The 23,113-nt window shown below is 46.4% G+C and overlaps 1 protein-coding gene across 4 annotated transcripts in view; it reads right to left on the bottom strand.

Annotated features, from left to right (window-relative positions):
- Positions 1–23,113, bottom strand: part of LOC139681914 (kazrin-like) — a 160,315-nt gene that overhangs the window by 65,099 nt on the left and 72,103 nt on the right. For all 4 annotated transcript variants that reach the window (XM_071575697.1, XM_071575698.1, XM_071575699.1 and 1 more), the window contains one exon: positions 9,910–10,087. In XM_071575697.1, the coding sequence (XP_071431798.1) occupies positions 9,910–10,087 (178 nt within the window). The remainder of the gene's footprint in view (positions 1–9,909; positions 10,088–23,113) is intronic.

Below are 23,113 nucleotides of genomic sequence, written 5' to 3'. Positions count from 1 at the left end.
AAAATTCAGAATGAATTGGCTGTGTATTGCCCAGGACAATATTTTGGCATTGTCCCTGACTTACTTCGAACCTCAGACACAGCATCTGCAGTATCCTAAACCTCCTCCTCCCACTTTCATTCCCGGACAGACTGGAATAAAGGAAAATCTTTGTGCTTTTATCCTATACTCAGATTTCTGTTCCAGTTTACTTTCCTGCCATTTTTTACTCATCTTCAAGGCTAAATATTTTGGTGATATTAATTACCAATTCAATCCTACTTTCCTAATGACATATACACAGATTTACCATGAGATGAGAGCAGTTCTGATAATCAGGAATAAACCAAATATACTATAGAGGGTCATACTTTTTTATTAGTTTTTCTGGTTGGTCTCATTAATGGTATTACCCTCTGAACTGTGTACATGCTTAAAGAAATTTAAGATGTGCTGAAAAAACTCCACAAAGGAACCAGAGCATGTTTAACAATTTCCTACCAGTTACCTCCACTTGTAGCCAATAATACCCAACTCACTCTTCCTACTCAAGATACTTGGTTTGATAAGTAGCTTTGACCATTACATGAACAAAATTATCTTCAGAGCATCACCTGCTTTTCTACTTCCCCTCTCCTCAACAGATTGCCACAAGGATATTAAAACTCCTTTGCTGATTCAAGTCCAGGAAAGATGAAAAACATCACTGCAAAATAAGCTTGTCCTTACACTGGCAGAAACAACCGAACATGAATTAAAAAATGAGAGTTACTTCCCAAGAATTGCAGTTAAGCAAAATATCTTCCAGTTTGGATTTTATATGTACTGTTGCAACTAAAAGGAACTGGATACATCACAGCAAGTCTTCAAGGCTCAGATAATTTTCCTTCTTCAAGGGAATCCAAAAGTTCAGCTGTTCCCATATCAGAATACACAGAAGGATCCAACACCAGCATTTTTGAAGGTATCTGGGTAACCTCAAGCACCCAGCCCATGGTGGGCATGGTTCCTGCAATAGGTGTCTACCAACCCAACAGCCCCTTACATGTGTCCTGACTATGGGACAGGTCCCTGCAACCTCAGAGGTGCAAAATACCTCTCCAGACCTTCCATCTTCGTGGGCGTGACCCACACTGTACTGAATGAGGTCACCCCTGTTTTCACAGGGGTCTAACACCAAGTTCTCTTCCTAAACCACCTCCTGGCACAAGGTTGGCACCAAGGGTAGAAATGACTTTTAGAAATTAAGAAAACTTTGGCAGCAGCACCAAATCACACATGTCCAAGAACCAGGTACATCAGCAGATTAATGAAGGCCCTAAAAGAGGCAGAGCCCTGCAAATTTACATCCCAAGGGCCTAAATTCTGCTTTTACTGCTCCCAAGACTACCCTAAAGAAGGTCTGTCCCCACCAAGGATTCACTTGATTTCTCCCTTCACAGTATTCCTATCCACTGGGAAATGTGGCTGTGCAAAGCCTGGTTTGACTGAACATTGTGATGAGGTCAAAGGCACCCATGCTGACATCACGGCATGGACAGGCTGTCACTGGCAGGACAGCTCTGCTTATCTGATATTATCTGCATTGCTTAGAGCTGTCAACGAGTAGAGTAAATGTGTTACCTGCATATGGGTTTTTAATCCTGCAGGGTGGTCATTACCACGGTATTGTCAGACTAATTAACAGGTAGCAATCTCACAGCTCTTTTATGCATGTTTCCTCAATCAAAGTAAAACAAATATGAAATAATCACATGCATATATCCAGACTGTGCATCAGGCTGTTTCCAGGAGTTACAGTCATTCTGGTCCAGGGAAGTCCAGCCCTGGCAGGACAGGGAGCACTACAGTCCACAAGCCACAACAGCATCAAATAAACATCAGCCCAAGATAATACAGCTCCATTTAAATAGAAAAAAAAGAAAAGAAAAAATCTTTAAGGAACCTACAAGGTGTTCAAACCTCTTTAGTAAAGTGCTTTCCATTAATCCTGCCACATGCCTAATGCTGAATCAAAGATGTTCAGTAAATGCACCTATCAGAGGAATTATGCCCCAAATCAGACTGGTCCCTAATGAATGCACTCAGAAATGGCAGAGATGAGCAGGGCATAGAAGATGTGTTAAATTACATCATTTACCAAAATACCCTGGAAACGATGTGCATCCAAGGAGGAAAAGTGCATAAAAAGGTTCTCTGCAAAGGTGGCAAAATGCAAAGTGCATTTTGAAGCTTTGCTCTGCCTGAAAGAAACAATAAATGGTACTCAGTGCCACACTCAGGGCAACCTGGGCAGCTGCCCAGAGCCACACGCTTTCCCTGGGAGCAATGGGCACTGCAGACATTTATACAGCTCCAGCAAAACTTGAGCAGCTTGGGAGCAACTTCTGGGAGCTCAAGGTAGTCCTGGAGCTGGACTGAAGCCAGGCCATGACATGGGCATGAGAACACCAGCAAGAAGGGCAAGGTGGCAGCTCGTAACCCCTGTTCCAGCATGCCCTGATAACCCCATTCCCTCCCTTGGATCCCTGCTCATTCAGCAGCTCCTAAGCTGAGGCAGACAGTGCTGGGCAGTGAGTTGGGAACATCCCCAGGATGGTGACACTCAGCTCCTCTCCGTTCCCAGGCTCAGTCCCACCACTGCCAAACCCACCAAACCCTTCTGTGTACAACGGCGTTAGCACATCAGGACCTTTCAGGAATCCACTCTGAAGCCAGCACAACTTCCTGGGTAGCTTTTTCTTTGCTTATATTGCAACATGCTACCCCAAAATAAAACTTTTTGTTATTAAATACAGTTTTTTCACTAAATAAGTGGCCTTTCTGTGGTTTCTTAGACCCACATTGCTATGAGCTTTATACTGAGTTTTTTCCCCACAGGAGCTGCACAGCTCTGGTCCCACCATCTCCTCCTGCTTTTCATGGAAATTTAAGAACCCCATTAATCAACCCTCTCACCCTGAGCTGTCAGTTTTGGACCTCTCTTGACCTCGAAAGGAGATCATGCAGGAAATCCAAGCTCATTTGAACAAACCCTATGTGGCTTTAAAATGAGCTCCCTTCTCAAGGATTACAACAATGATCTTTGCAGATACAATTACATGATGCAAATGTGGTGGGGAGCACTGCCACAGCTCCACCTGAAGCAGTTCCCCCTCTCCTGCCTCAGCCACTGCTTTGGCAGGAGGAAAAAAATGACAAATTTGGGCAAAGCCATTTAGTAACTCCAGATATATTGTGAAGGATATAAAAGGTCAAGGAATTAACACTAAGAATCCGCAGGTGGATAAAACAACAGGTTTTGCCTGAGCAGATAATGCAATAACTGACAAAAATAAAAGCAAATAATTGAGCGTATTTAAGGCTCCTTCCAGAAAAATTGTTTGCAGAAGCAACAAGGGACAACGGTGATTCTCCAAGGCTGTAATGAGCCCAGCCCTGGACCACACCACAACAGAGCATCACTCTTCTTCAAGGATACGGGGGATCCTCTCCCAAACACCGGCTCTCCTGGGTGCCCACAGAACATCCACGATGCCTTTACAATGGCATCACATTTCCCTTCACCTTTCCGTAGGCATCTCTGCTCCTTTCCCATTGTCCAAGTGATCCAAAAGCAAACTCTAGCCTCACATACTTAGAATCTGTGGCTGACCATATATCTAAACAGCAAAACTCAAGAAGTTTTTCCATTTCTCAGGGCAAATACGGCTTTGCCCACTGCAGCTCTCCCACCACACACGTGTCAGAAACCCTCGTGACAAAACCCCATTTCTCATTACTTACTCTATGCAAAAACATTTCTCTGCTGCAGCTCATATTCTGCACTCCAAGGCAGAGGTCCTTGCAATTTTCAGACACAGACACATCACTTCATCATGCACAGCTGAAAACCAGAAGCCTGCCCCAAAAGCCACCCACAAGTCCACGTGGGAACAGCCAGCCTGCATTACTGCTACCATCCCAGAAGGCTCTTCACAGGGATCCTGTGAAAGAGAGCACTTAAAAGATTAGGGAAACGAGCAATTTACAGGATTATAGAAGCCAGAGCTGGACTGAGGGGCATCAGGATGTCCCTGGGAGCCACAGCCTCCAGACAGTGTCATGCTTAATCATGACCAATACCTGACAAGGACTTCAGCCAAAGTTTCAAAAGTTACTCCATGTCTGCATTCTGATGACAGAGCTTCTTTTTCCTTAAAAAAAAGCTAAACCCATCTCATCTCCTGCTACCACAGGACACATCTCCAGTCTAGCTGGAGGTCTCTAGATCTGTTGCTTCCACAAATTCCATCTCAATGGATACCTGAAAGTATCAGCCATAAAGACTCAAGCAAAATTACACAGCAAGAAAAAGAAGGGATGGGTTGCAAAGCAATGAGGAGCAACACCCTGAGCCTTCAGCATCTCATGGGTGAGGACATTCCTGAAAAATGAGGCCTCTGGCTGGCCAGTTCCCTGGGGTTTTGTGTGCAGATGTAGCCACAGCCTGGCTCAGACACTGGCACGAGTGCACCGGTTCTGCGAGCTGCTGTGTCAGTACCAGAGCACTGATCTCACTCTTCCCTGTCAACAAGAAATTATGAGGACTGAATTTTAACAAGCTGGAGACTGAAGTTTTGCTAGTGCTGAGTTTGGTGCCTGATGTACAGCAAGGTACTGGAGGCTAGAAGAGGAGCAGGGATTGGTCAAGGAAAGATGTTTGCCCACCAAGGCTGGGCAAGGAGCCTCCTGCCCCAAGGCTGCAAAGCCTCTTCTGGCCTCTCAGAGAGTTGCATGTTCAGGATGCAGATTTTTCTGCATCACCTGGCCCCACTGACAGAGAACACTGAGTTGACTCATGGATCTGGAGTAACAAAGAATAAGTAATGGGAGGACAGCCTGTCCTTTTGGACAATACTCAGCCCCACCAGTGACTACCTGAGAATGCCTGAATCCTACAGACAAAATCACACAATCTTCCCCCGAGTTTAAGGCCGGGATCCGTTTCTAACTCCCTCTCCCCACCCGCAGTCTAACACTATTTTTATGGTTACGCTCCAAACTGGGGAGTCAAAAACCCTGGATTAAGTCCTCCTTCAACTTCAGAGTTTACTTGAGCTTACTCATCCTCAGGAGCTTCACTAGTACTCCTCTGGACAAGCCCTAAAGCAATGATAATCTAAATGTTATGCTAACAAAGCCAGATGAGACTTTTGAGTAGGAAAACTCCAGAAAAGATATTTAAATTAACATCTTCAAAGATTAAGATGGATCAGGGACCTGAAGCCAGTTCCTTGTGTCTAAAGCAACCCTGGTAACATCGCTAAGCACAAACTGATTTCCCAGCACATGCAATTGTTTCAGAGCATGGAACTGGTTGCTCCCTTACCCTCCAAACTGCACAGGACAGGAAATTATTAGAAAAATTAACAGTACAGTAAGACCGTGATCTTGTGGTAAGCATGGTAGAAAAATCCTCCCAATACCCAAAAGGGCAGCAGTATCCAAATTCCTCAGGCTTCTTTACAGTATGAGCTCCCCAGCTCTGGAAGAACAAATAGCAGGGAAGGTTTCTGAAGAGATGAAAATGGTATATTTTCAACAGCCTGAGATGATTACTCACAAAATAGCAAGAGCACAGAGGTAACTGATTGCCTCCCAGGCAAAAGTCAAAGTCTGCATTGTAGGTATGAAAGGGTGCCAAGATCAAAGGGAAAAAGGGAAAACTTTATTTCAGGCTGTCATGAGCATAAAGCTCCTCCTGGCCCCTTGGCATCACCAGATACCAAGACACAACTGAAATCCTTCTTATGCTGCACATGCCTGACATCACTATGCAGCAAAGAGAAACCCTTTATTCCAGGGGCAGGGTGCAGCTCCTGCACCATTCCCAGCTGAATTTTGAAAGCATCCAGGCAAACACCACCATCCCCACCAACAAGAGCCAGGACACAGCAACCACAGTGTGCCACTGATGCTGTGAAATAGGAAATGAGATAAGCCAAATGCTGAGCGAGGTGTTATTAATAACACTCAGCTATTGATTGCACGCTACATTCAAGCACTTTACCAACATTAATTAATTAAGGTGTTTTCCATTTAATATGGGAAGAAGACTACAGCAAAAACACACAGTTAAATGGACTGACTGCCTGATTGAGTACAGCAAGTCGCCACCCAACTTTGGATTTCCACACAGATACCGCTTTTAACCAAAGAACTGAAAATACAGGTGTAGGCTGGGCAAAGACAAAGCCAAAAGATCACAGGTGCACCCATCATGGACAGGGCTCACAAGTGACCATTCACCTGCCACAGCACTTGCTGTGATGCTTTGTTTGCATCCCCCTCTCATCAGCAGTGTCCCACCCCACCATGGCAGCCTGACCTAGACCACTGGGCATAGGCACATCTTCAGCTCACAGTCAGTTCAACCCATCCTAATTCAGACAAGAATTGCACCACGAGGGTGCTGACACAGCCGCAGTGATGGTACCGAGCGCTGCCTGTAATTGCTGTGCTAAGAGTCAGGGACATGAAGTATTGATTTTCACCCTGATCTACATCCAAGCTTAGAGAGGCTGCAGCCAAAATACTTCTCCCAACAAACTTGCCTTTTTTTTAAAAGAAACTGTCAGGACTGAGAGGTTTGAATGATTAACACTCACAATAAGAACCTTTAACAACGTACAAGTTCCATTCTTGCCCTCCTACACACACCCACCATCCTGCTCTCCCTCTTTGCTGAATTCTTCCAGTTTTGATTTAAATTACGGAAAAGAGACCTTCAAAGTGTACCTTGCCATGGCAAAAATAGCACACTGTAGTGGAGAAAAGTCTCAGTGTGCACAAAAGGGGCAGAGTTATTACCTTGAGCGGTCTCAAACTGCACCATAATTATATAAATAACACATCGGACAAATTCATTGTTAATTACCAACTGAGCCCTGCACAGAGATGTTCACTTCCTTCCACGTGACTTCGGACTGACCTGGAGCACCTGCCTGCTGTGATCACTGAGGTTGTTCCCATAACACAGAAGAAATTCTTCCCTGTGAGGGTGGTGAGGCCCTGACAGGTTGCCCAGATAAGTTGTGCTGCATGCCTGGAAGTTTTCAGGGCCAGGTTGAATGGGGCTTGGTCTAGTGGAAGGTCTCCCTGACCATGGCAGGGGCATTGAAAACATGAGCTTTAAGGTCTCTTCCAACTCAAACCATTCTATGATTCTATAAGCAAAGGGACCTGGCGATTCCACCATGTGCTTCTGCACCAGGACCAAAGCTGATGTACTGGCCACCCAAGCATCATCACCATACCCCAGATTTGCACTTGCAGGTAAGTGGCTGCCACCCCATTCCCCATCCTCCTGCCTGCCGTTAATGTATTTGCATAAATCAAACAGCTTGGCAGTCCTCCTGTTTAGAAGACGCACAACAGCAAAGCTATTCAGAGATTATTGTTTTCATCCCATCCTTCCGAATGTCATCTCCAAAATCCTTGAGGAAAAGCATATGGCTCACTATAGATATCCCAGGCCTGTCTCTACAAACACAGAGTGATATGGGAAAGCATTTATGGCAGTATATAAACAATAGTACCAAACTCAGGGAGGAAACACAAAGCAGAGGGAATCGAATATGTAGGTTTTGTGGAGATCGAGTACTCTCCCCCTTCTCCTCCCTAAGCACAACGAACACAACACTCTTCAGATGCAATTTTACACTTAACTGATTGGCTTCTGTTACACCACCAGTGCTATATTGCTGGATATATGACAATTTTAATAATAGCCTCTTAAACTTGCGGGGGAGGACAAAAATGCATCTACAGCCACAAGGCCATGGAGTCACACCTTGGTGGGGAAGCTTCCTTTCCCTTAACTCCTAGACATCCACACTCTGAGCTAAATTTGCCATCTTAAAGACTGGGAAGGTGGCTCAAACCTCCAGCAGCCATTACAAATGCCACTCTTGCACCCAGCTGAAGATGGGACCACTGTTTTTCACTTGTCACAGTGACCCCACAGCTCCAAAGCACGTGTAATTGTAGTTATTAAGCAGAAACACACATTTTGAGGAATAGAGTGCACTTCTTTGATACCTTCACAGTGTACCAACTTTTTTCTAGCATGCTGATAGTAAAAGAACAGAAAGAGGAGTTTTCCCATCACTAGAGAGATTAGAAAACCTCTGAGGAACACAAAAAAGACACCCTAGCCCTTGAAGAACCTCACACACATCACTGCCTTGAGAAGAAATGAAACTAAGCACTGATTACACACACAGAAGTCAGTGTGGACTCAGCACCCAAAGCATTTTACCTGTTTTCCTGGCTGAAAAGCTGCATTTCCACATTCATGCCCTGTATGGCATGTCACCATCTGCATTCCTGATCCACCTGCTCCACAGGGGAGGATGGAGGCCAGCATCCTCCTTCTGCCCTTTCAGCAAATTTTTAAAAAAGCAAGCTCCTCAGTAGCCTGGCTGCGGTGTATGGCAGAGTGGCAGAGATTATACCCACAGCCACCTCTCCACAGCAGTTCAGAAAACACCTGCTCACACAGGAAACTTCACTCCCTGCATCCCCACAGCCACCAGGAAGCTCGCTGGGTCCAGCTCCAGTGGCACAGCAAACCCACCTGATAACATTTTAACTGTGTTTCAAAGTGGAATTCACACCCCACGCCCCACTACCAAAACAGAGAAATACAACAAGCTGGATTGAATAAATTCACTAATTAATCCTTCTAAATCAGTTTGCATTAATGCCACTATCAACAATCACATCAGTTCCAACCACGATGGGAGGGTTGGAACGCAATGATCTTTAAGATCTCTTCCAGCCCTAACTGTTCTGTGATTCCATAATTTCACGATTGCATCCTGCTGGAAGCAGTGACGCCCACCAAGTGCTACACTACCTTTGAAAAGCTGCACCAAAACACCACTGTGATTTTAAATAACACTGAACCATAGTACCAAGAGATACAGTACATAAGTAACAAGTAAATTACAGCTACTGACATTTTTATCACACAGGTGTAAATTCGGTTATGGGGAAAGGGGAGGGCCTGCACTATTTTCGCTCTGACACCATGGCTTCTCGGGGTGAACTGCCATGAAAGCCTGCAATTATTTGCGAAATATATAGAAACGTTCAAATACGAATATATACAAAGTATCACTGAACGCAACACATTTTGATAGTAGGCAACTGAACTTCAACCCGGCGACAGCAGGACCCCACCACGAGCACTGCAGGCTCACACAAGTCCCTTCCCGCACCCCCAGCACCCCGTTTTCCACGCTTGGTCTCGGGGCTTGGAGACAACTTTTCAGGGATTTGAGGGACAGAGAAGGGGGTGTGTGCATCGCACAGAGGCTGTCGGAGCCTCCCCCACGCACCGTGCCTGGGCTCCCGGGTGCCCGGAGTGGGCTCCGAGCGCCGCAGCCCGCCCGCCCCCGTCACGGGACGGGGCACACCGGGCCGAGCCCGGCGCGGTCCCGGCGGCCGCGGAGAAGCGGCGGGGCGGGAGCGGAGGATCGCGGCGCTAACATGGCTGCTTTCCTACCCAATTACGAAACCGGCTGCGCGAGCGGAATTACCGGGGAAAGCCGGCGTGGAGACACTCCGGGGCCGGGAGCGGCGCAGGGATGGGAACAGAAGGGGTGGTGATGGTGGCCGGAGGCAGCGAGGGGATGTGTGGGGCGGCGAGGGCTTGGGGTAGGGAGGGGGCATCCGTCCTTGTGTCGCCAGTGCAGGAGCCGAACGAGGCGGCAGCAGCAGCGGGGAACGACCTATCTCCAAACCCACCGGGGGCCCGACGGGACGCACCGGGCACCCCCCAAAATAAACAATGAACAATGACACCGAGCGGAGGCGGCGGCCGAGAAGGATCCCCGCTCAGTGCCCCTCGCCCCCTCGCCCCCTGCCCCCCGAGGGACCCACCTTGCGCGCCGTGTGGGCCGTGCTCCATGGCCGGGTCGCTGCCCAGCTCGGCCAGTCGCCGGCCGGTGGCCGCCAGCTCGGCGCGCAGCGCCGTCACCTCCTGGCCCGCCGCCTGCAGCGCCCCGTCGATGCGCAGCGCCAGCTGCTTGTTGTCGTCCATCATGTGCAGGATTTTGGCCTGAGGGGAGGGAGGAAGAGGAGGAGAGAGAGGTGAGAGAGGGAACGGCAGGGGGGGCGGGCAGGGGGCTGTGCTGGGCGGGGGGTGGGCAAGGGGCTGCCGAAGGGGGAGCAGAGCGAGGGGAGTGGGCGGTACGAGGGGGCGGCGCGAGGTGAGGGGGCCGGGGGAGTACGAGAGGGGGCTCTGGGAAGGGGTGCAAAGGGATGGAGGGCTCTGCGAGGGGCTGCAGAGGGGAGGGGGCGATGCAATAGGGGCTGCAAAGGGAGGGGGGATCTGTGCAAGGGGGGAGTGCAAAGGGGAGCAGGGGCGGTCTCTGCAAACGGGGCATAAGGGGGAACAGGTTGTGCGGGGGTGGGGGTGCCCCCTACCTGTTGCCCCCGCCGGCAGCCCCGGCAGGGCTCCGAGGGCACCCGCGGCGACGAGGGATGGGCGGGCGGACCCTGCGGCGCCGAGAGAGAGCCCGCAACCGCCCCCCGCAGCCCCCCGGGAAGTTCAGGGGTGCTGCGGGGATGCTGCAGTGCCCACGCTGCGCTGAAAATGCCACTAATTAAAAGCCGTTCTGCTAATTGCGCTCAGGTTCACCCCTGAGTGTAGCCATACCAGAAGCTGCCTGCGGCAGATGGAGGAGAATGGGCTACAAAAATCCCTCTGGAAGGATTTTGGCGGTGGGGGGAGAGCCACCTGAACGCTGTCACCACTGCAGCAGCATTCGTGCGAGAGCTCTTACACTGGCAGTTTGTGTGGCACGAACCCAGGGTGAAAAATCGAGAATTATTTGGTATCATCCATTCGCTGGCGACTGCTAGAGGGAGCGCGGATGTTTCCCTGTGCCTTATTCATCCCTCTGAGGAATCCACTTGCATGTTTGCCAGGGCTGCAGCAAGCCTGCAGAGCTGCCACCCTGCCCACAGCAGACATGCCAATGGCTTCATCCCCACCACAATGCGATCATAAAATCAGGGAATCATTTGGGTCAGAAGGGACCTCAAGGATTACTGTGTTCCAGCCCCCCTGCCATGGGCAGGAACACCTTTCACTAGACCAGGTTGCTCCAAGCCCCATGGATGGGGATGCTCTGGAAGCCGTGGCCTGCATGGCTTTACGTCCCAAATCCATCCCTGCATCCCAAGTCATGGCAGGATTCTTGAGGTGTCCTGTGTGGGGCCAGGAGTTGGACTCGATCCTGAGGGGTCCCTTCCAACTCAGCATATTCTATGATTCTGTTTCTGTGACCTGCATGTTGTCATCTGAGTCACCTGTACCTGAAAAAGTTCACGAACGGTTTAGGAACTGGGCAGGAGCCACCACGGCAGTTGGGTGGGAGACTCACAGAAACAGGAGTGGGTGTGGGAAGTGCAGTGGGGAGCTGGGCCAGAGAGCAACGGCTCTTGCCAAGGGAAAAGCCAGAGAAAATCACAACCCGTAAGAAAAGGGGGGGAGAAACAGTCCTACACAATTTGCTAAACCCTCTGATAGTTGCCTAAATTCAGGCTTTTGACTGAACAAGCTGAGAATTTGTGGCAGTTCCTTGAACATTGGGGTGTTCTTCTACAGCATTGCTGACACTGCAGAGCCCTGAGCCAAACTGCAGCAAAAAGGATAGAAAAGGGCTCCCCTTCTCAGAGAGCTGCAGGGATGACTCCAGGAGAGGCTTGGCATGAGATGAAACAGGAACATGTCATCATCCCACACGGTGACAGTCCCCAGGGAATGCAGTGATGGGGCTCTGCAAGAGCAGAGGGTTTGGTGTGCAGTCCCCAGGCAGCTTGTGGGAACAGAACTCAGGTAAATCTGTCATACCAGTGGGCTGAAAAACATCACTAAGATCAACCTGGGTCCCCCAAACCCTCAGATCTGATCTAGAGCGTGGGTACAACTGGCTTTCCAAGAGTCAACAGGATCAAGTTCTTATCAAGTGGCACCTAGGCCTTACATCTGGATCAATTCATCTGGATATTATAAAACAGAAAATCTAGTATTTATTTAGAGAAATGGTACAGTGGCTTTCCCAAGGGACAGTTAGTTCTCACTGAGACTTTCCAGCAGTGTCTGCAACCCAACCACTTGTGCCTGGCCAGAGCACTCAGAATATCAGTGGAAATATCTGTTTTCCTTAAGCAATTCCTGAAGGGCCAACAAACAACCTGCAAGCAGAATAAATGCAATTTTTGAAATTCTTCCTTCATCACCTCTGCAGCCATTCCCAAATGAGATAAAGTTCTTTAAGTATATATAGAAACCGAATCCTAATCAAGATAAATGCCCGGTTTCATACCTAATTTGCATGAGTATGTGCCGCAAACTGTGCTTGCAAATGAGAGAATTATGTATGTAAGGAGATAACCTGAGTGTGCAATCCCAGTACTGTATATGCAAAACTTACTCATTGTACGTGAATAAAACTTAAGCTTCAGCAAAAAGGAACTCGGCTTTAAAGTACCAACACACTATTTTTATCACAAAAATTCAGGTTAAAGCTGATTTGAACCTTCCAAGAACACATTTAGCTGCTGAGACAAATTCCAAATTATATTTCTTACTCAATCTAACCTTAATAATAGACTAGCTGAGCTGCTGCACTGACAGAACTGGAATTTTTTAAATTTACTGATGAAGAGAATTTCTACATTAGTGCCTGGCTATTTAAAAATGTGTCCTAAAGTTGGCTGCAGACTCAAGTGTGAATTAAAAACCTCACTTTAAAAACCTTCATTACTACTTTCAAGTCCTCCTGAATTCCCCTGACGATATCTTGGAAGATTTTCCCCCTTTCCCATGCCTTCTCCCATCCTTACTCTGGAACTGCTAAGTCCATTAAAATTGATTTCAATCTCTCAGAGCAGAATTTGATTTCTCCAAGCTTCCGCTTGGAAAGAGCACGGAGCGTCCCAGCAATCCAAAGATATCAGCTGGCGGAAAATGAGCAGTGCAGGCACAAGGATGGGGCATTCCCAGCCCAACTGAGTCATATTCTCAGTCAGAAGGCCAAGCCTTTGCTGGAGTCCTCAAAACTGGGATGAAATAAAACTTCAGGAAATTAATTTTGCCTTGTTTGCTTCATCCCATTAGTTATAACATAACAAAAAATGAATTAAAAGCTAATTAAAGAGGCCAAATTAGAAACCTATAATTTCCAAAAATTGCTTTGCTTTTTTCTGATTTGGGTTTTTTTTTGTCCCAGCTTTTACCAGGAGCTTGACAGCTATGCAGGGAGTCTGTATCCCAAAGGGATGGGAGTCCCTGGCAATGCGGATGAGGCAAGGAGAGACTGGGAATATTTCCTAAGGACACATGGGAAACCTGAGTCAGTGCCAGCAAGTCATACATCTCTGTTCAGCCTTAGGTACATTCAGCATCTATTCAGGTGGTACAAGGGGAGCCTGGAAAACCTGAAAAATCCTCAGCTTTGGGCAACAAGTTCTTGTAGCGACATCCCATCCAGGCAGGCCATTCCCCAAAAATATGTAAATGGAATAAACAAGGATGGAGGAAGATTTCAGAGTACTACCCTTCATCTTTGCTCTTGTTGCAGCCTCATGAATGTAGTAAAGGGAATAGGAGAAGATTTAAGAGATGAAAAAGGGCTGAGAAGCACATGAGTACCATTCAGGCCTTGCAAACCCTTTAATTTGCTATTCAGATTACGACTTTTTATAGTTTAATATGTACAATATGCAAAGGAACCAGTTTAACTAAATGGGAAAAGCCTTCTGTGTTAAGGTCGAATGTAATCTAATAGGGCCCTTTGACTTGATTCAATTAAATCCTTCTTTTTCCAATTAAATAATCAGCCAGAATTTAATAAAAATGAATTTCAATGTGTCATCCTGCAGAATGATGACCCCTGTGATGGGGAAGGCTTATGTAAATTCTGCTGATTGCTTTTTATCTGACTCTGCCTCTCTTTCTCAAAAAAAAATTGCCTTCTGTCTGTATATTTATATTAATTTCTCATCTGCTCCATGTATCTTTGTTTGCAGGAACAATCCCAGCTGAACAGGCTGCAAATATCAGCAGCTTCTTTCAGCATATTCTCAAAAATGGACCTTCTGTGATGGGAAAAAGATGTCCAGAGCAGGATTTTTGATCCGTGCCTCAGGTTTGTTATGCCCTGGCACACCGTGGGACAAAGAGAATTTGGCATCTGTGTGGCCAGTCATCACCAAGACAGTCCAGACCAAGATACCAGCAAACTCCAGCAGCAATCCCCAGGAAAAGCACAGCATGGCCCACCTTCCATAGTCTCTTACCAACATGTCTCTGCTAAGTAATTCCCATCAAAGTTACCAGAGTTGTTTATATAACAATTCCTTACCCTCTGCAAAGGTCACATTATTATTTGTATATTTATAACTGCATTTCACCCACTTCTCACTCAGAGAGCACCAACTCTTTCCTTCCTCAGGAATATACAGCAACATCTTAATGCAAACCTTGCTGGTGTAGTATTGCTGGGCTGTAGTAACATATCAGCTTAATAACTTGTTAACTTTTAAGTTATTAAAACAGAATGAGACAGAGTTAAGGATGGACAAGTTAAAAATCTGAGTGAATATTCTGTTCTTCCCCATGATGCTGCTGTGACACATTTCCCCATCCCCGTTTCTGTGTGGGTGAAATGGTCCTGGTGACCTTCCTGCACATCCCCTGGGACTGTGAAAACAAACCCATTAATGTTTATAAAGTGTCTCAGACGGGGGAATGACATGACCACGGTGAGATACAAGTTTAATGGATCAAAACAAACCCTAGCTCCAAACCCCCCCAGCTTAGACACATCTCAGTTACCCAGTGCAAACCTCGAGGAATCCCACTGAGAAGGGATAATTGAGAGAAAAATGAGATCCCATAGATTTTTTTCTCCAATAAACCCATTTTATGTTAATAGGAAGCAGATTTCTACACGTCTTTGCAAACAAATGACTTCCACAGCATATTTCACAGCTGAGAGCACCCATGGCACCAGCTTTATACGCAACACCATTAAACTCAACATTTGTTTAATGAATTACAGCAATCCATGAGCCCGTGTACGTTCAGCTGTATTTAAATGTTTATGGGGCAGACGTCAGCACCAGCTTTGCATGAGCAGGTATCAGCGTCAGTGCTGAGCTCCAGCTGCAATGGACCCAAAACTTGGAATGTTTTTTGAGTTCTGCTTTCTTATTGGTTACCCAGGAGTTTCAGGGTCTGTGCTAAACATAAAGCTGTTTGGATTTAGTGTAAATTTGGGGTGGTTTTGCCCAGATGATGAAGAGTCATCTGAGGGAGCTAAATCGTTGTGCATCTCCCACATGGCTGGGGTTGGTCTATGCAACTGAGAGGTGAATTAAGCCACCAAAACTCCCAGTCAAGCACCTTGGATGCACTGCAGCTGTTTCCAAATGTCCTCACCCGCACCTCACCAGTCAATATATAAACCTTGACAAAAATGTAACTCTGGTCCACCCTCCTGGTGTAATGTATCCCCCACTGCAAACTATGAGTAAAGTGCTCCTTTCATGGCCCACAGAAGGAACAGTTTTCTTTCTTGCTTGGATACCTCTGACCTTTTGTCGGTCTCCAGCTCAGAAATCCCCACTCAAGAGCTGCTTTCACAGAACCACAGAATGGTTTGGGTTGGAAGGGACCTTAAGGCTCTTCCTGTTCCACCTCCCCACCACAGGCAGGGACATCTTCCAGCATCCCAGGCTGCTCCAGACCTGGTCCAACCCAGCCTTGGACACTTCCAGGAATGGGGCAGCCACAGCTTCTCTGAGCAATCTGTGCCAGTGTCCCACCACTGTCCAGGGAAGAATTTCTCCCTCATTTCCAGTTTAAACCTCTCTTCTGACAGTGTCTAGTGTCCAGTCTAACCCTGCCCTTGTCCTGTCAATCCAGGTCAAGTCTGTACAACATGCCACTTCCCTATCCTTTTTCCCCATCACAAATTAAGGGGGAAAGGTGTGTTCAGGTTTTTTCAGAACTGCCAAGATGATTTGGGACATCAGGTTATGCTGACTTACTCCAAGACATCCCCTGTTCTCTTGGGAAGGGGGCAATGGAAAGTCTGCAGAGACATTGGCTTTGCAGACCTGACTTACCACCTGTTCAGACACTGTTATAAGGATCATGTGAAAACTTCAATGAATAGGGAGAATATGAAGCACTCAGACAGCAGGATAACAAGTGCTGTGAAAAAAATCCTGTGATCAATCAGCAGACAAATATATACTTTAATTAGGTGTTAGTGGGACAGATGCAGGAAAGGTGATTATGGGTTGCTTCTGTGTTTCCTTCAGCAACAGCGAGGACATGCCGGGGTGGGTCACCCTACCCTGTCATTAATAGAGCATCAGCATTCATCTGACAGCTTCTTTGTCCTGGGAAGTCAATTCCAAGGAAGATTTGACATTAGCAAGAGGCACTGTGAAATTCAGAGGCCTCTGCATTTTCGTGACCCTCCAGACGCTTTATCGTGACAAATTACAGGCAAGTTCACTGTCCTAAATTGGGCAGGAGGCAGGAATAAGTATTTGCACCCATCCCTTTCAACTGTGGCAATATAAGACCATCAGCAGAACTAGTGGGAGAACAGCCCTCTGCTCCCTTCCTAGAAAACAAAACTAAAAACAGGGTTTGCAGAGCAGAGCCATGGAAAGATTCTGCTGGAGCATCCTGGAAAAGGGAGAAGATAGACAGAAATGTGGTTTTTTTGCTAAAATACTTGAGGTGTAAATAAAAGATAAGATTTCAAGGGTGGTTCATGCCTCGGAAATAATCCTAAGATTAATGGAGAAATGGAGAGCTCCAGAGATTAGTGAAGAGGAGGCTTAACATGCACAGCACATTGTCCCCCACTGCCACCCACCACCCAGGGAGCAAAACCCCCACGGGTGCTTCAGGGACCACACAACACAGTCTAGACAAGAGTGAAACAATTTATTCCTACAAGGCAGAGCATCTTTGCCTTTCATTTCAAGTGAGAGAACACACTCTGGTGCAAATGTCATCCTCCTCCCTTGTTCTGATGGTGGCACTGACACCGTGTCCCACCTGGTCTGGGGGTCACCTCGCTGCCAAATCAGTCCTGTTCACAACAAAGGAACGTGCCAGGGAGTGTAGAACAGTGAAACAAGCCTTTTCCCCACCCCTTTTTTTCCTGGTTTTATTCAAGATGCTACTGCCAGGGTGGACTACTCCTGTATTGCATAAGATTACAAGTCTACTATTACATTCCACCCTAACCTATGAAAGACATAAAAATACACTTAGAGGAAGTTACAGCACTGAGAAGGCAGCTGAGAAACTGGAGTAATATTCTTACATGTACACATTACACGCCTTAGAGTGGTGTTTTAAGGCTTCAGTGTGTACTCCTTGATACTGTGAATTTGGGGCTTGGAGTGTACCGCTGTCCATCTCTTTAAATGTTCATAACAGAGGTTGTCTGGAGTCATCGACCCGATGAAACATGACACCTTTCCTGGACTGAGAGAAATCCCTTCACATCAGATAACTCATACGTACTATTTTTGTTTAAGTGGGAAAATACTGCAGATATCATTTAACAGGATGGGGAAACTAAGGCCCATATGAGCTGAAACAGGGTGTGAATGGGGTCCAGTGGAAAAGGGCACTTGCAACCCATAAAACACATTGAGCCTTTCCAGTCAAATAAGGAACAATTTTCCTTCATCTCACCATACAGTTGATTTACCCCAATGGAACACCGAGCCATAGAAGGGCAGGGGAAATGCAGCTTCTAATAAAGTCTCTTTAACTTTGACATAGATTACTTATAAAAAAACATCAAACCACACCAAATACACAGGTGTGATAAACTATCTCAGTATAAAATCAATTCCAAGGCGATTAATAGTCTTTGAAATATTCAGGCTCTCATGGCAGGGATCAAACTGAGCTGCTGTCAACTCACCTGGGCATTTTACTTTGCTTCCGATATCTGACAGTTAAAATCACCTAAAATGGTTCCCATTATTCCTACATTTTCTCCTTTTTTCCCTGGGGGAGCACAGGCAGCCAGGCTCCCAGCCCACAGCACCACTCCCTGTCCATGGCTGGGGGAGCCCCAAGGCTGTTCCTGCACTTTGGGGGGAAGAGGAGATAAGGCTGACCAGTTGTAAACTGCCACAGTCAGACCCAAGTCCCTCCAGCTGTTTCCCAGCTGCTCCCGGAAGCAATCTGTGATCCCAAAGGGACAGCACTGGTCATCAGCTGGAATACAAAAAGAAACTCAGTCCTCTTAAAGAAAAGGCTGCAGCATTATGTAGCCCTTCTGCTAACTCAGGTGAGACTTATTAGGAATATTTATATTGCTAGCTTTGAATGAAAATGGAGAAGTTTTCCCCAAGCCTAGTGGACCAGAGAAGAGGGAGATGTATTCAAATGGTGCCTTGGTTGAGCAAAAGAGATCCAAGGGAAAGCTGATGTTCTTATCAAGACATTAGGAAAAAATACATATGTAGTAGCAGAAAAATACGTGTTAGGAAGATAATAGGAAGGAATCCTTGTCTGTGAGGGTGGGCAGGCCCTGGCACAGGTGCCAGAGGAGCTGTGGCTGCCCCAGCCCTGGGAGTGTCCCAGGCCAGGTTGGACAGGGCTTGGAGCAGCCGGAGCTGGTGGGAGGTGTCCCTGCCCATGGCAGGGGTGGCACTGGAGGGGCTTTGGGGTCCCTTCCAGCCCAAACCATTCTGGGATGCTACGATAAAACTCATGATACCTTTTTGAACATCCACATCTATGTTTCCAGACTAAATTTTAGGCCAGACCTGCAGGGAGAGGGGGTGATGATCCAAACTTCACACCCCTCACTATCCAAGAGGTCTGGACAGGCACAAGAAATAACTTAGGACTGTTTCACTGATTTTTTTGCCTTCTGATGCCACCCCATTAAAAGTAACAGTTTGTAATCTGCACTAGACTGGCTCATCTCAAGATAAAGATCTGCCTTGTTTGCAGTTACATAATTGGCAATTACCCTAATTTCACTTACATTAAATTTCATTTTCTTTAAATAAATGTTATCTTTTCTGACTGAAAAAAAAAGCAGCCTGTGTCTACTTCAGACTATTTTATATAAAGCAGCAGCACCATTATCCTGCTCTCAGATGTAATGTCTAGACACTTTTAATGAAAATATTCATTATTGCTAATTTGCATCTCTTTCAGTTCCAGGACAGAAATCAAATGAAAATGTCAAAACTGTGCTTCCTCTGCCTCAGGCAAAACGGAGCCATGGTGACCCCCAAGTCCTTCCAAACAGGAGCTCAGCTTGTGTGAAGGGAAAGCATCTCTGGCATCCTCATAACTGAGGGCAATGTGAGATGAAAGATGAGCAAGGAAAATCAGAGGAAAATAATGGTGTCAGGATCTGGATCTGCAATCTGCAGCTTTTAAACAGGGAGATCCCAGCCTTAAACTGCAAGATGTGTTGACATACAGATGTTAGTCAGGATGGTGGTAACTCACGTGGATTTAATTTCCTGGAGATAAAGCACATTTTAAATACACTCCGTACTTGCTGTTAACAAAACTTTCCATTAGTACAAGGAAATACATATTATACCTCAGACACACGCTTCACTGAGCTTGAAGAGCAAAGATAAAATAATTTTTTTTGCAGCAAATAGGAATGAATACTTTAAAATAATAAAAAATTGGTGAATATTCATTTGAACTCTTAAGCAAATTTGCCCTTGTCATATTTGCATCTCTCTTGTGTTCTCTCTCCGTGCAATGAAGTTTTATTAGCATGAACATCCACAGAAAGTGAATGTGAAGCCTGAATACCCATGGGAAATGAATTTCAAATTCATTTGCCATATGCAGTCACCCCAGACACTTGATCATAATTGTTTATTGTACTTAAATATTTGTATTGTTGAAGCACTCGTCAGATAAAAGGGCCACGATGCTCCTGTGGCGGGTGCTGCTCAAACACTGTCCCGGGCTACAGGAGTTCCAAACAAACACCCAGGTGTGACAGGTTCCACCAGGAGCAAGCAAGAGAGATGAGATGGCAGGTGGCAATTCCAAGGTCAAGAATAAGCCTTGGGTGAAATATAAAAAAGTTTCTCTTAGTTTTTCTTGGAAAATTGAGGAAGTTGCAGGGGATTCACCAAATGGCCCAACCTCAAGTGGATGTGTTCACACAGGGTATTTGAAATAGATTCAGGGATTTAAAGTACATGAGAAACACCAATTTTAAGCTCTTTTCCTGCCTGCAGTCATCTGGCACAGACTCCAGCCTTCACTCCGAGCTCGGATTTCAGCAGTGCCCTTAAGCTTTACAATGGATTCTTACACTTTCTGTTCCCCTCCCCTGCTCCCCATTTGCATCTATAAATGCACCCATGGCTACTGCCTCCCCCTGAAGATTCCATGGCTCAGGAGCAGGAATCCCAACCCTGCTCCCCAGAGCAGTTTAACACCTTCCAAGCCCTCCAGGCAGCAGCAGCAGCCCTGGCTGTGCAGGGCACTGCTACTTCCACCTCATCCAGAAACACCTCTGGGGGTTTGGGGAACAGATGGGTGGCACTTTCCACAGTGGGGCACCCCTGTTTTGCCCAATCACAAATCTTCTGTGCCCCACAGAGCCCACAGCAAGGCCAGGATACCCCTGCCTGGTACGGCACTGACTGAGCACACTGCCAGACCAAACCCCACTAAACCATTTTTCTCTGTTACCTGCCTAAGGATCTTTTACTATTATAGAGGAATAACTTCAAGGTCAAATCCCTGCTGGGAGTGGGTCAGGGATCTACACTTTGCATCCATGGACTGCAGCACAAACCACCATCTATTAAGGGCTGATGAATAAAAAAACCCCTAAAACTGAAGCTCAAGTTACAACAATAAGGGTGCTCCAGAGAGAAAACTGTTAGGACAGGCACTGTCACACATTCCCCTTAGTCTGGATTCAGCTATGGGAGGAGGGGATTTGGAGCTGCCCTTCAGAGCAGGGTCAGGTTTCCATCACCTTTTTACAAGATTGTGTCTTTTAATCATCACCCACTGTAGTCAGATTAGAGTTGTCCGTGTCAATTTGCTTTGGAAACACACCGTGGTGCAGCAGTTCCCTGCTCCTCTATGGACAGGGCAGGTAATCCTGGCAGTGTACACACCCTCAATAACCAGCAACAATTTCAGTTGCCCCAGAGATGCTCCCAACATCGGATACTGGTTTCCATGGCAATTCCTTCAAACACAGGCCACTGAGGGGACACTGGTGTCCAAGTGGAAGGATGTAGTTAGGGGAATGTGCAAAGGAGAAGAGGAATGTGCTGAGGCAAACCAAGGGAGCTGTCGGTAGCACCACTGCAGGAAGGGGCAGCGTTTGGGGCATCCACTCCAGGAAAATTAATTCCAAGAGCTTGAGCAGCTTGGGAATGACATTTGAAATCCAGAGGGTTTGAAAAGTGAAGAGAAAGAAATGGGCATTGTGGAAGGAGATGAGTTCTTGCAAGGGAGGATCATGGGGCTCCACCTTGGCATGGAGCATCCTCACAGCAAGGGCAGAATGGTGACTCCTCTCTTCCCAGAGAGCTCTGAGGTTTAGGGGCACCCAGAGCACTGCAATACCCACATACTCCCATTTATACACTCCTTGACCAAATATTAATTTAAAAAGAGATGCTAAATGCTATGAACAGGGTCTCCCTGCGTGGCCAAGACCTCTTGGCTTTCCACCCCCATAGCAGAAGATGCCACGTGTCACAGAAGCAAGATGGATGATGACGGAAAGAGGATGAAGGGCATAAGCTCAATACCTGGTGCAACTCCACACTCACTAGTATGAGAAAATACAAGTTCCAAATGGGCCAAAACCACCTTTTCCAGGAGAAAGTTTTGTTGGCTGCAGAGGAAGCCAAAGGAGGCTTCCACAGCTTGAAGTTGTTAATGATTCAGTTTCTTTAAACCAAAGAATTAACGGCACTGAACTTCACGACAACAACAAAAAATTAAAGGCACCCCAAAGAATGTTCTCTTAATTGCAGCAGCCCACTGCATTAAAGCTGCTATAGGAAAATTCATTTACAATTCAGCTATTAAATTGCAAACCATTACCGCTGCTTTTATGGCTTTATATCCCTCTCACAAATTTATTGAATAATTACTCAGAGCAACAGGATTGTTTCTAGCAAGTGAAGTTGAAATAAGGTACCCCTTCCAAAATCCTCACAGTTCTGCCTTTTCCAGATAAAATTTATACAAAAGAGAGAAAATGTTATGTGCAGTTTTCTGCCTGGGATTCTGGGGCATTTGAGGACAGAGCTGGAGTCTTGGCTGTTATAAAGGTGGGATGGAAGTGCCCTCCCCCAGAAACTGCCATTTCTTGCTGTAGGAAATGGAATTGCTTTTCAGGTGTTGGGACTTGCTCCAATGGATCTCTGCAGCAGCAGAGATGGAGCTTGAGGACCTGGCATTTTCCCACTTGCTGGGGGACTCAGCCAACCCCCAGCTAAGCCACTGCTTGTAAAATAAACCATAATAAAGTCAATTTTTTTAAAAGATTGAAATGGTATTTTCTGCTTCTGATTTTCCACCTTGGTAAAAGAAATTAGTGAATAAATAAATAAACTCTTGGGCATCATTAAAAAAAAACTGCATAAAGGGCCATTAAGCAAGACTGGCATGTCCTGGGCAGAATGACTGGATTATTGTTGGAAGATGCAAATAAATTCACATCATGTGCCTCCTTTTTGCTCTTTTTTCTTTATGTACCACCCTCATCCAAAGGAGGAAATAGTGTTGATATCCAGCTCAGAATCTCTTGAGCAGATTAAAGACCTAATTATGCTGGATTTAGGGAAGCTGAGTCTGTTGTGCTTTATAAACCTCAGGCTTACACATTCAGGAGCTCCCAGCCCCTGCAACCACCGTATCATGCCAGTCACCAGCAGTGACCATCAAATGATCTTTTTGGAAGCAATTCCTGTTTCCCAAGAGGTTTCCTTCTATTCTGGTCTGCCAGGGGATGTTTCTCACCTCCTTCTCATTACCTGTGATCCCACCTGAGAGCTC

The sequence above is a fragment of the Pithys albifrons genome, chromosome 22, assembly GCF_047495875.1.
Source record: "Pithys albifrons albifrons isolate INPA30051 chromosome 22, PitAlb_v1, whole genome shotgun sequence".
Taxonomy (NCBI): domain Eukaryota; kingdom Metazoa; phylum Chordata; class Aves; order Passeriformes; family Thamnophilidae; genus Pithys; species Pithys albifrons.
This window is presented reverse-complemented; position numbering and strand designations above follow the sequence as displayed.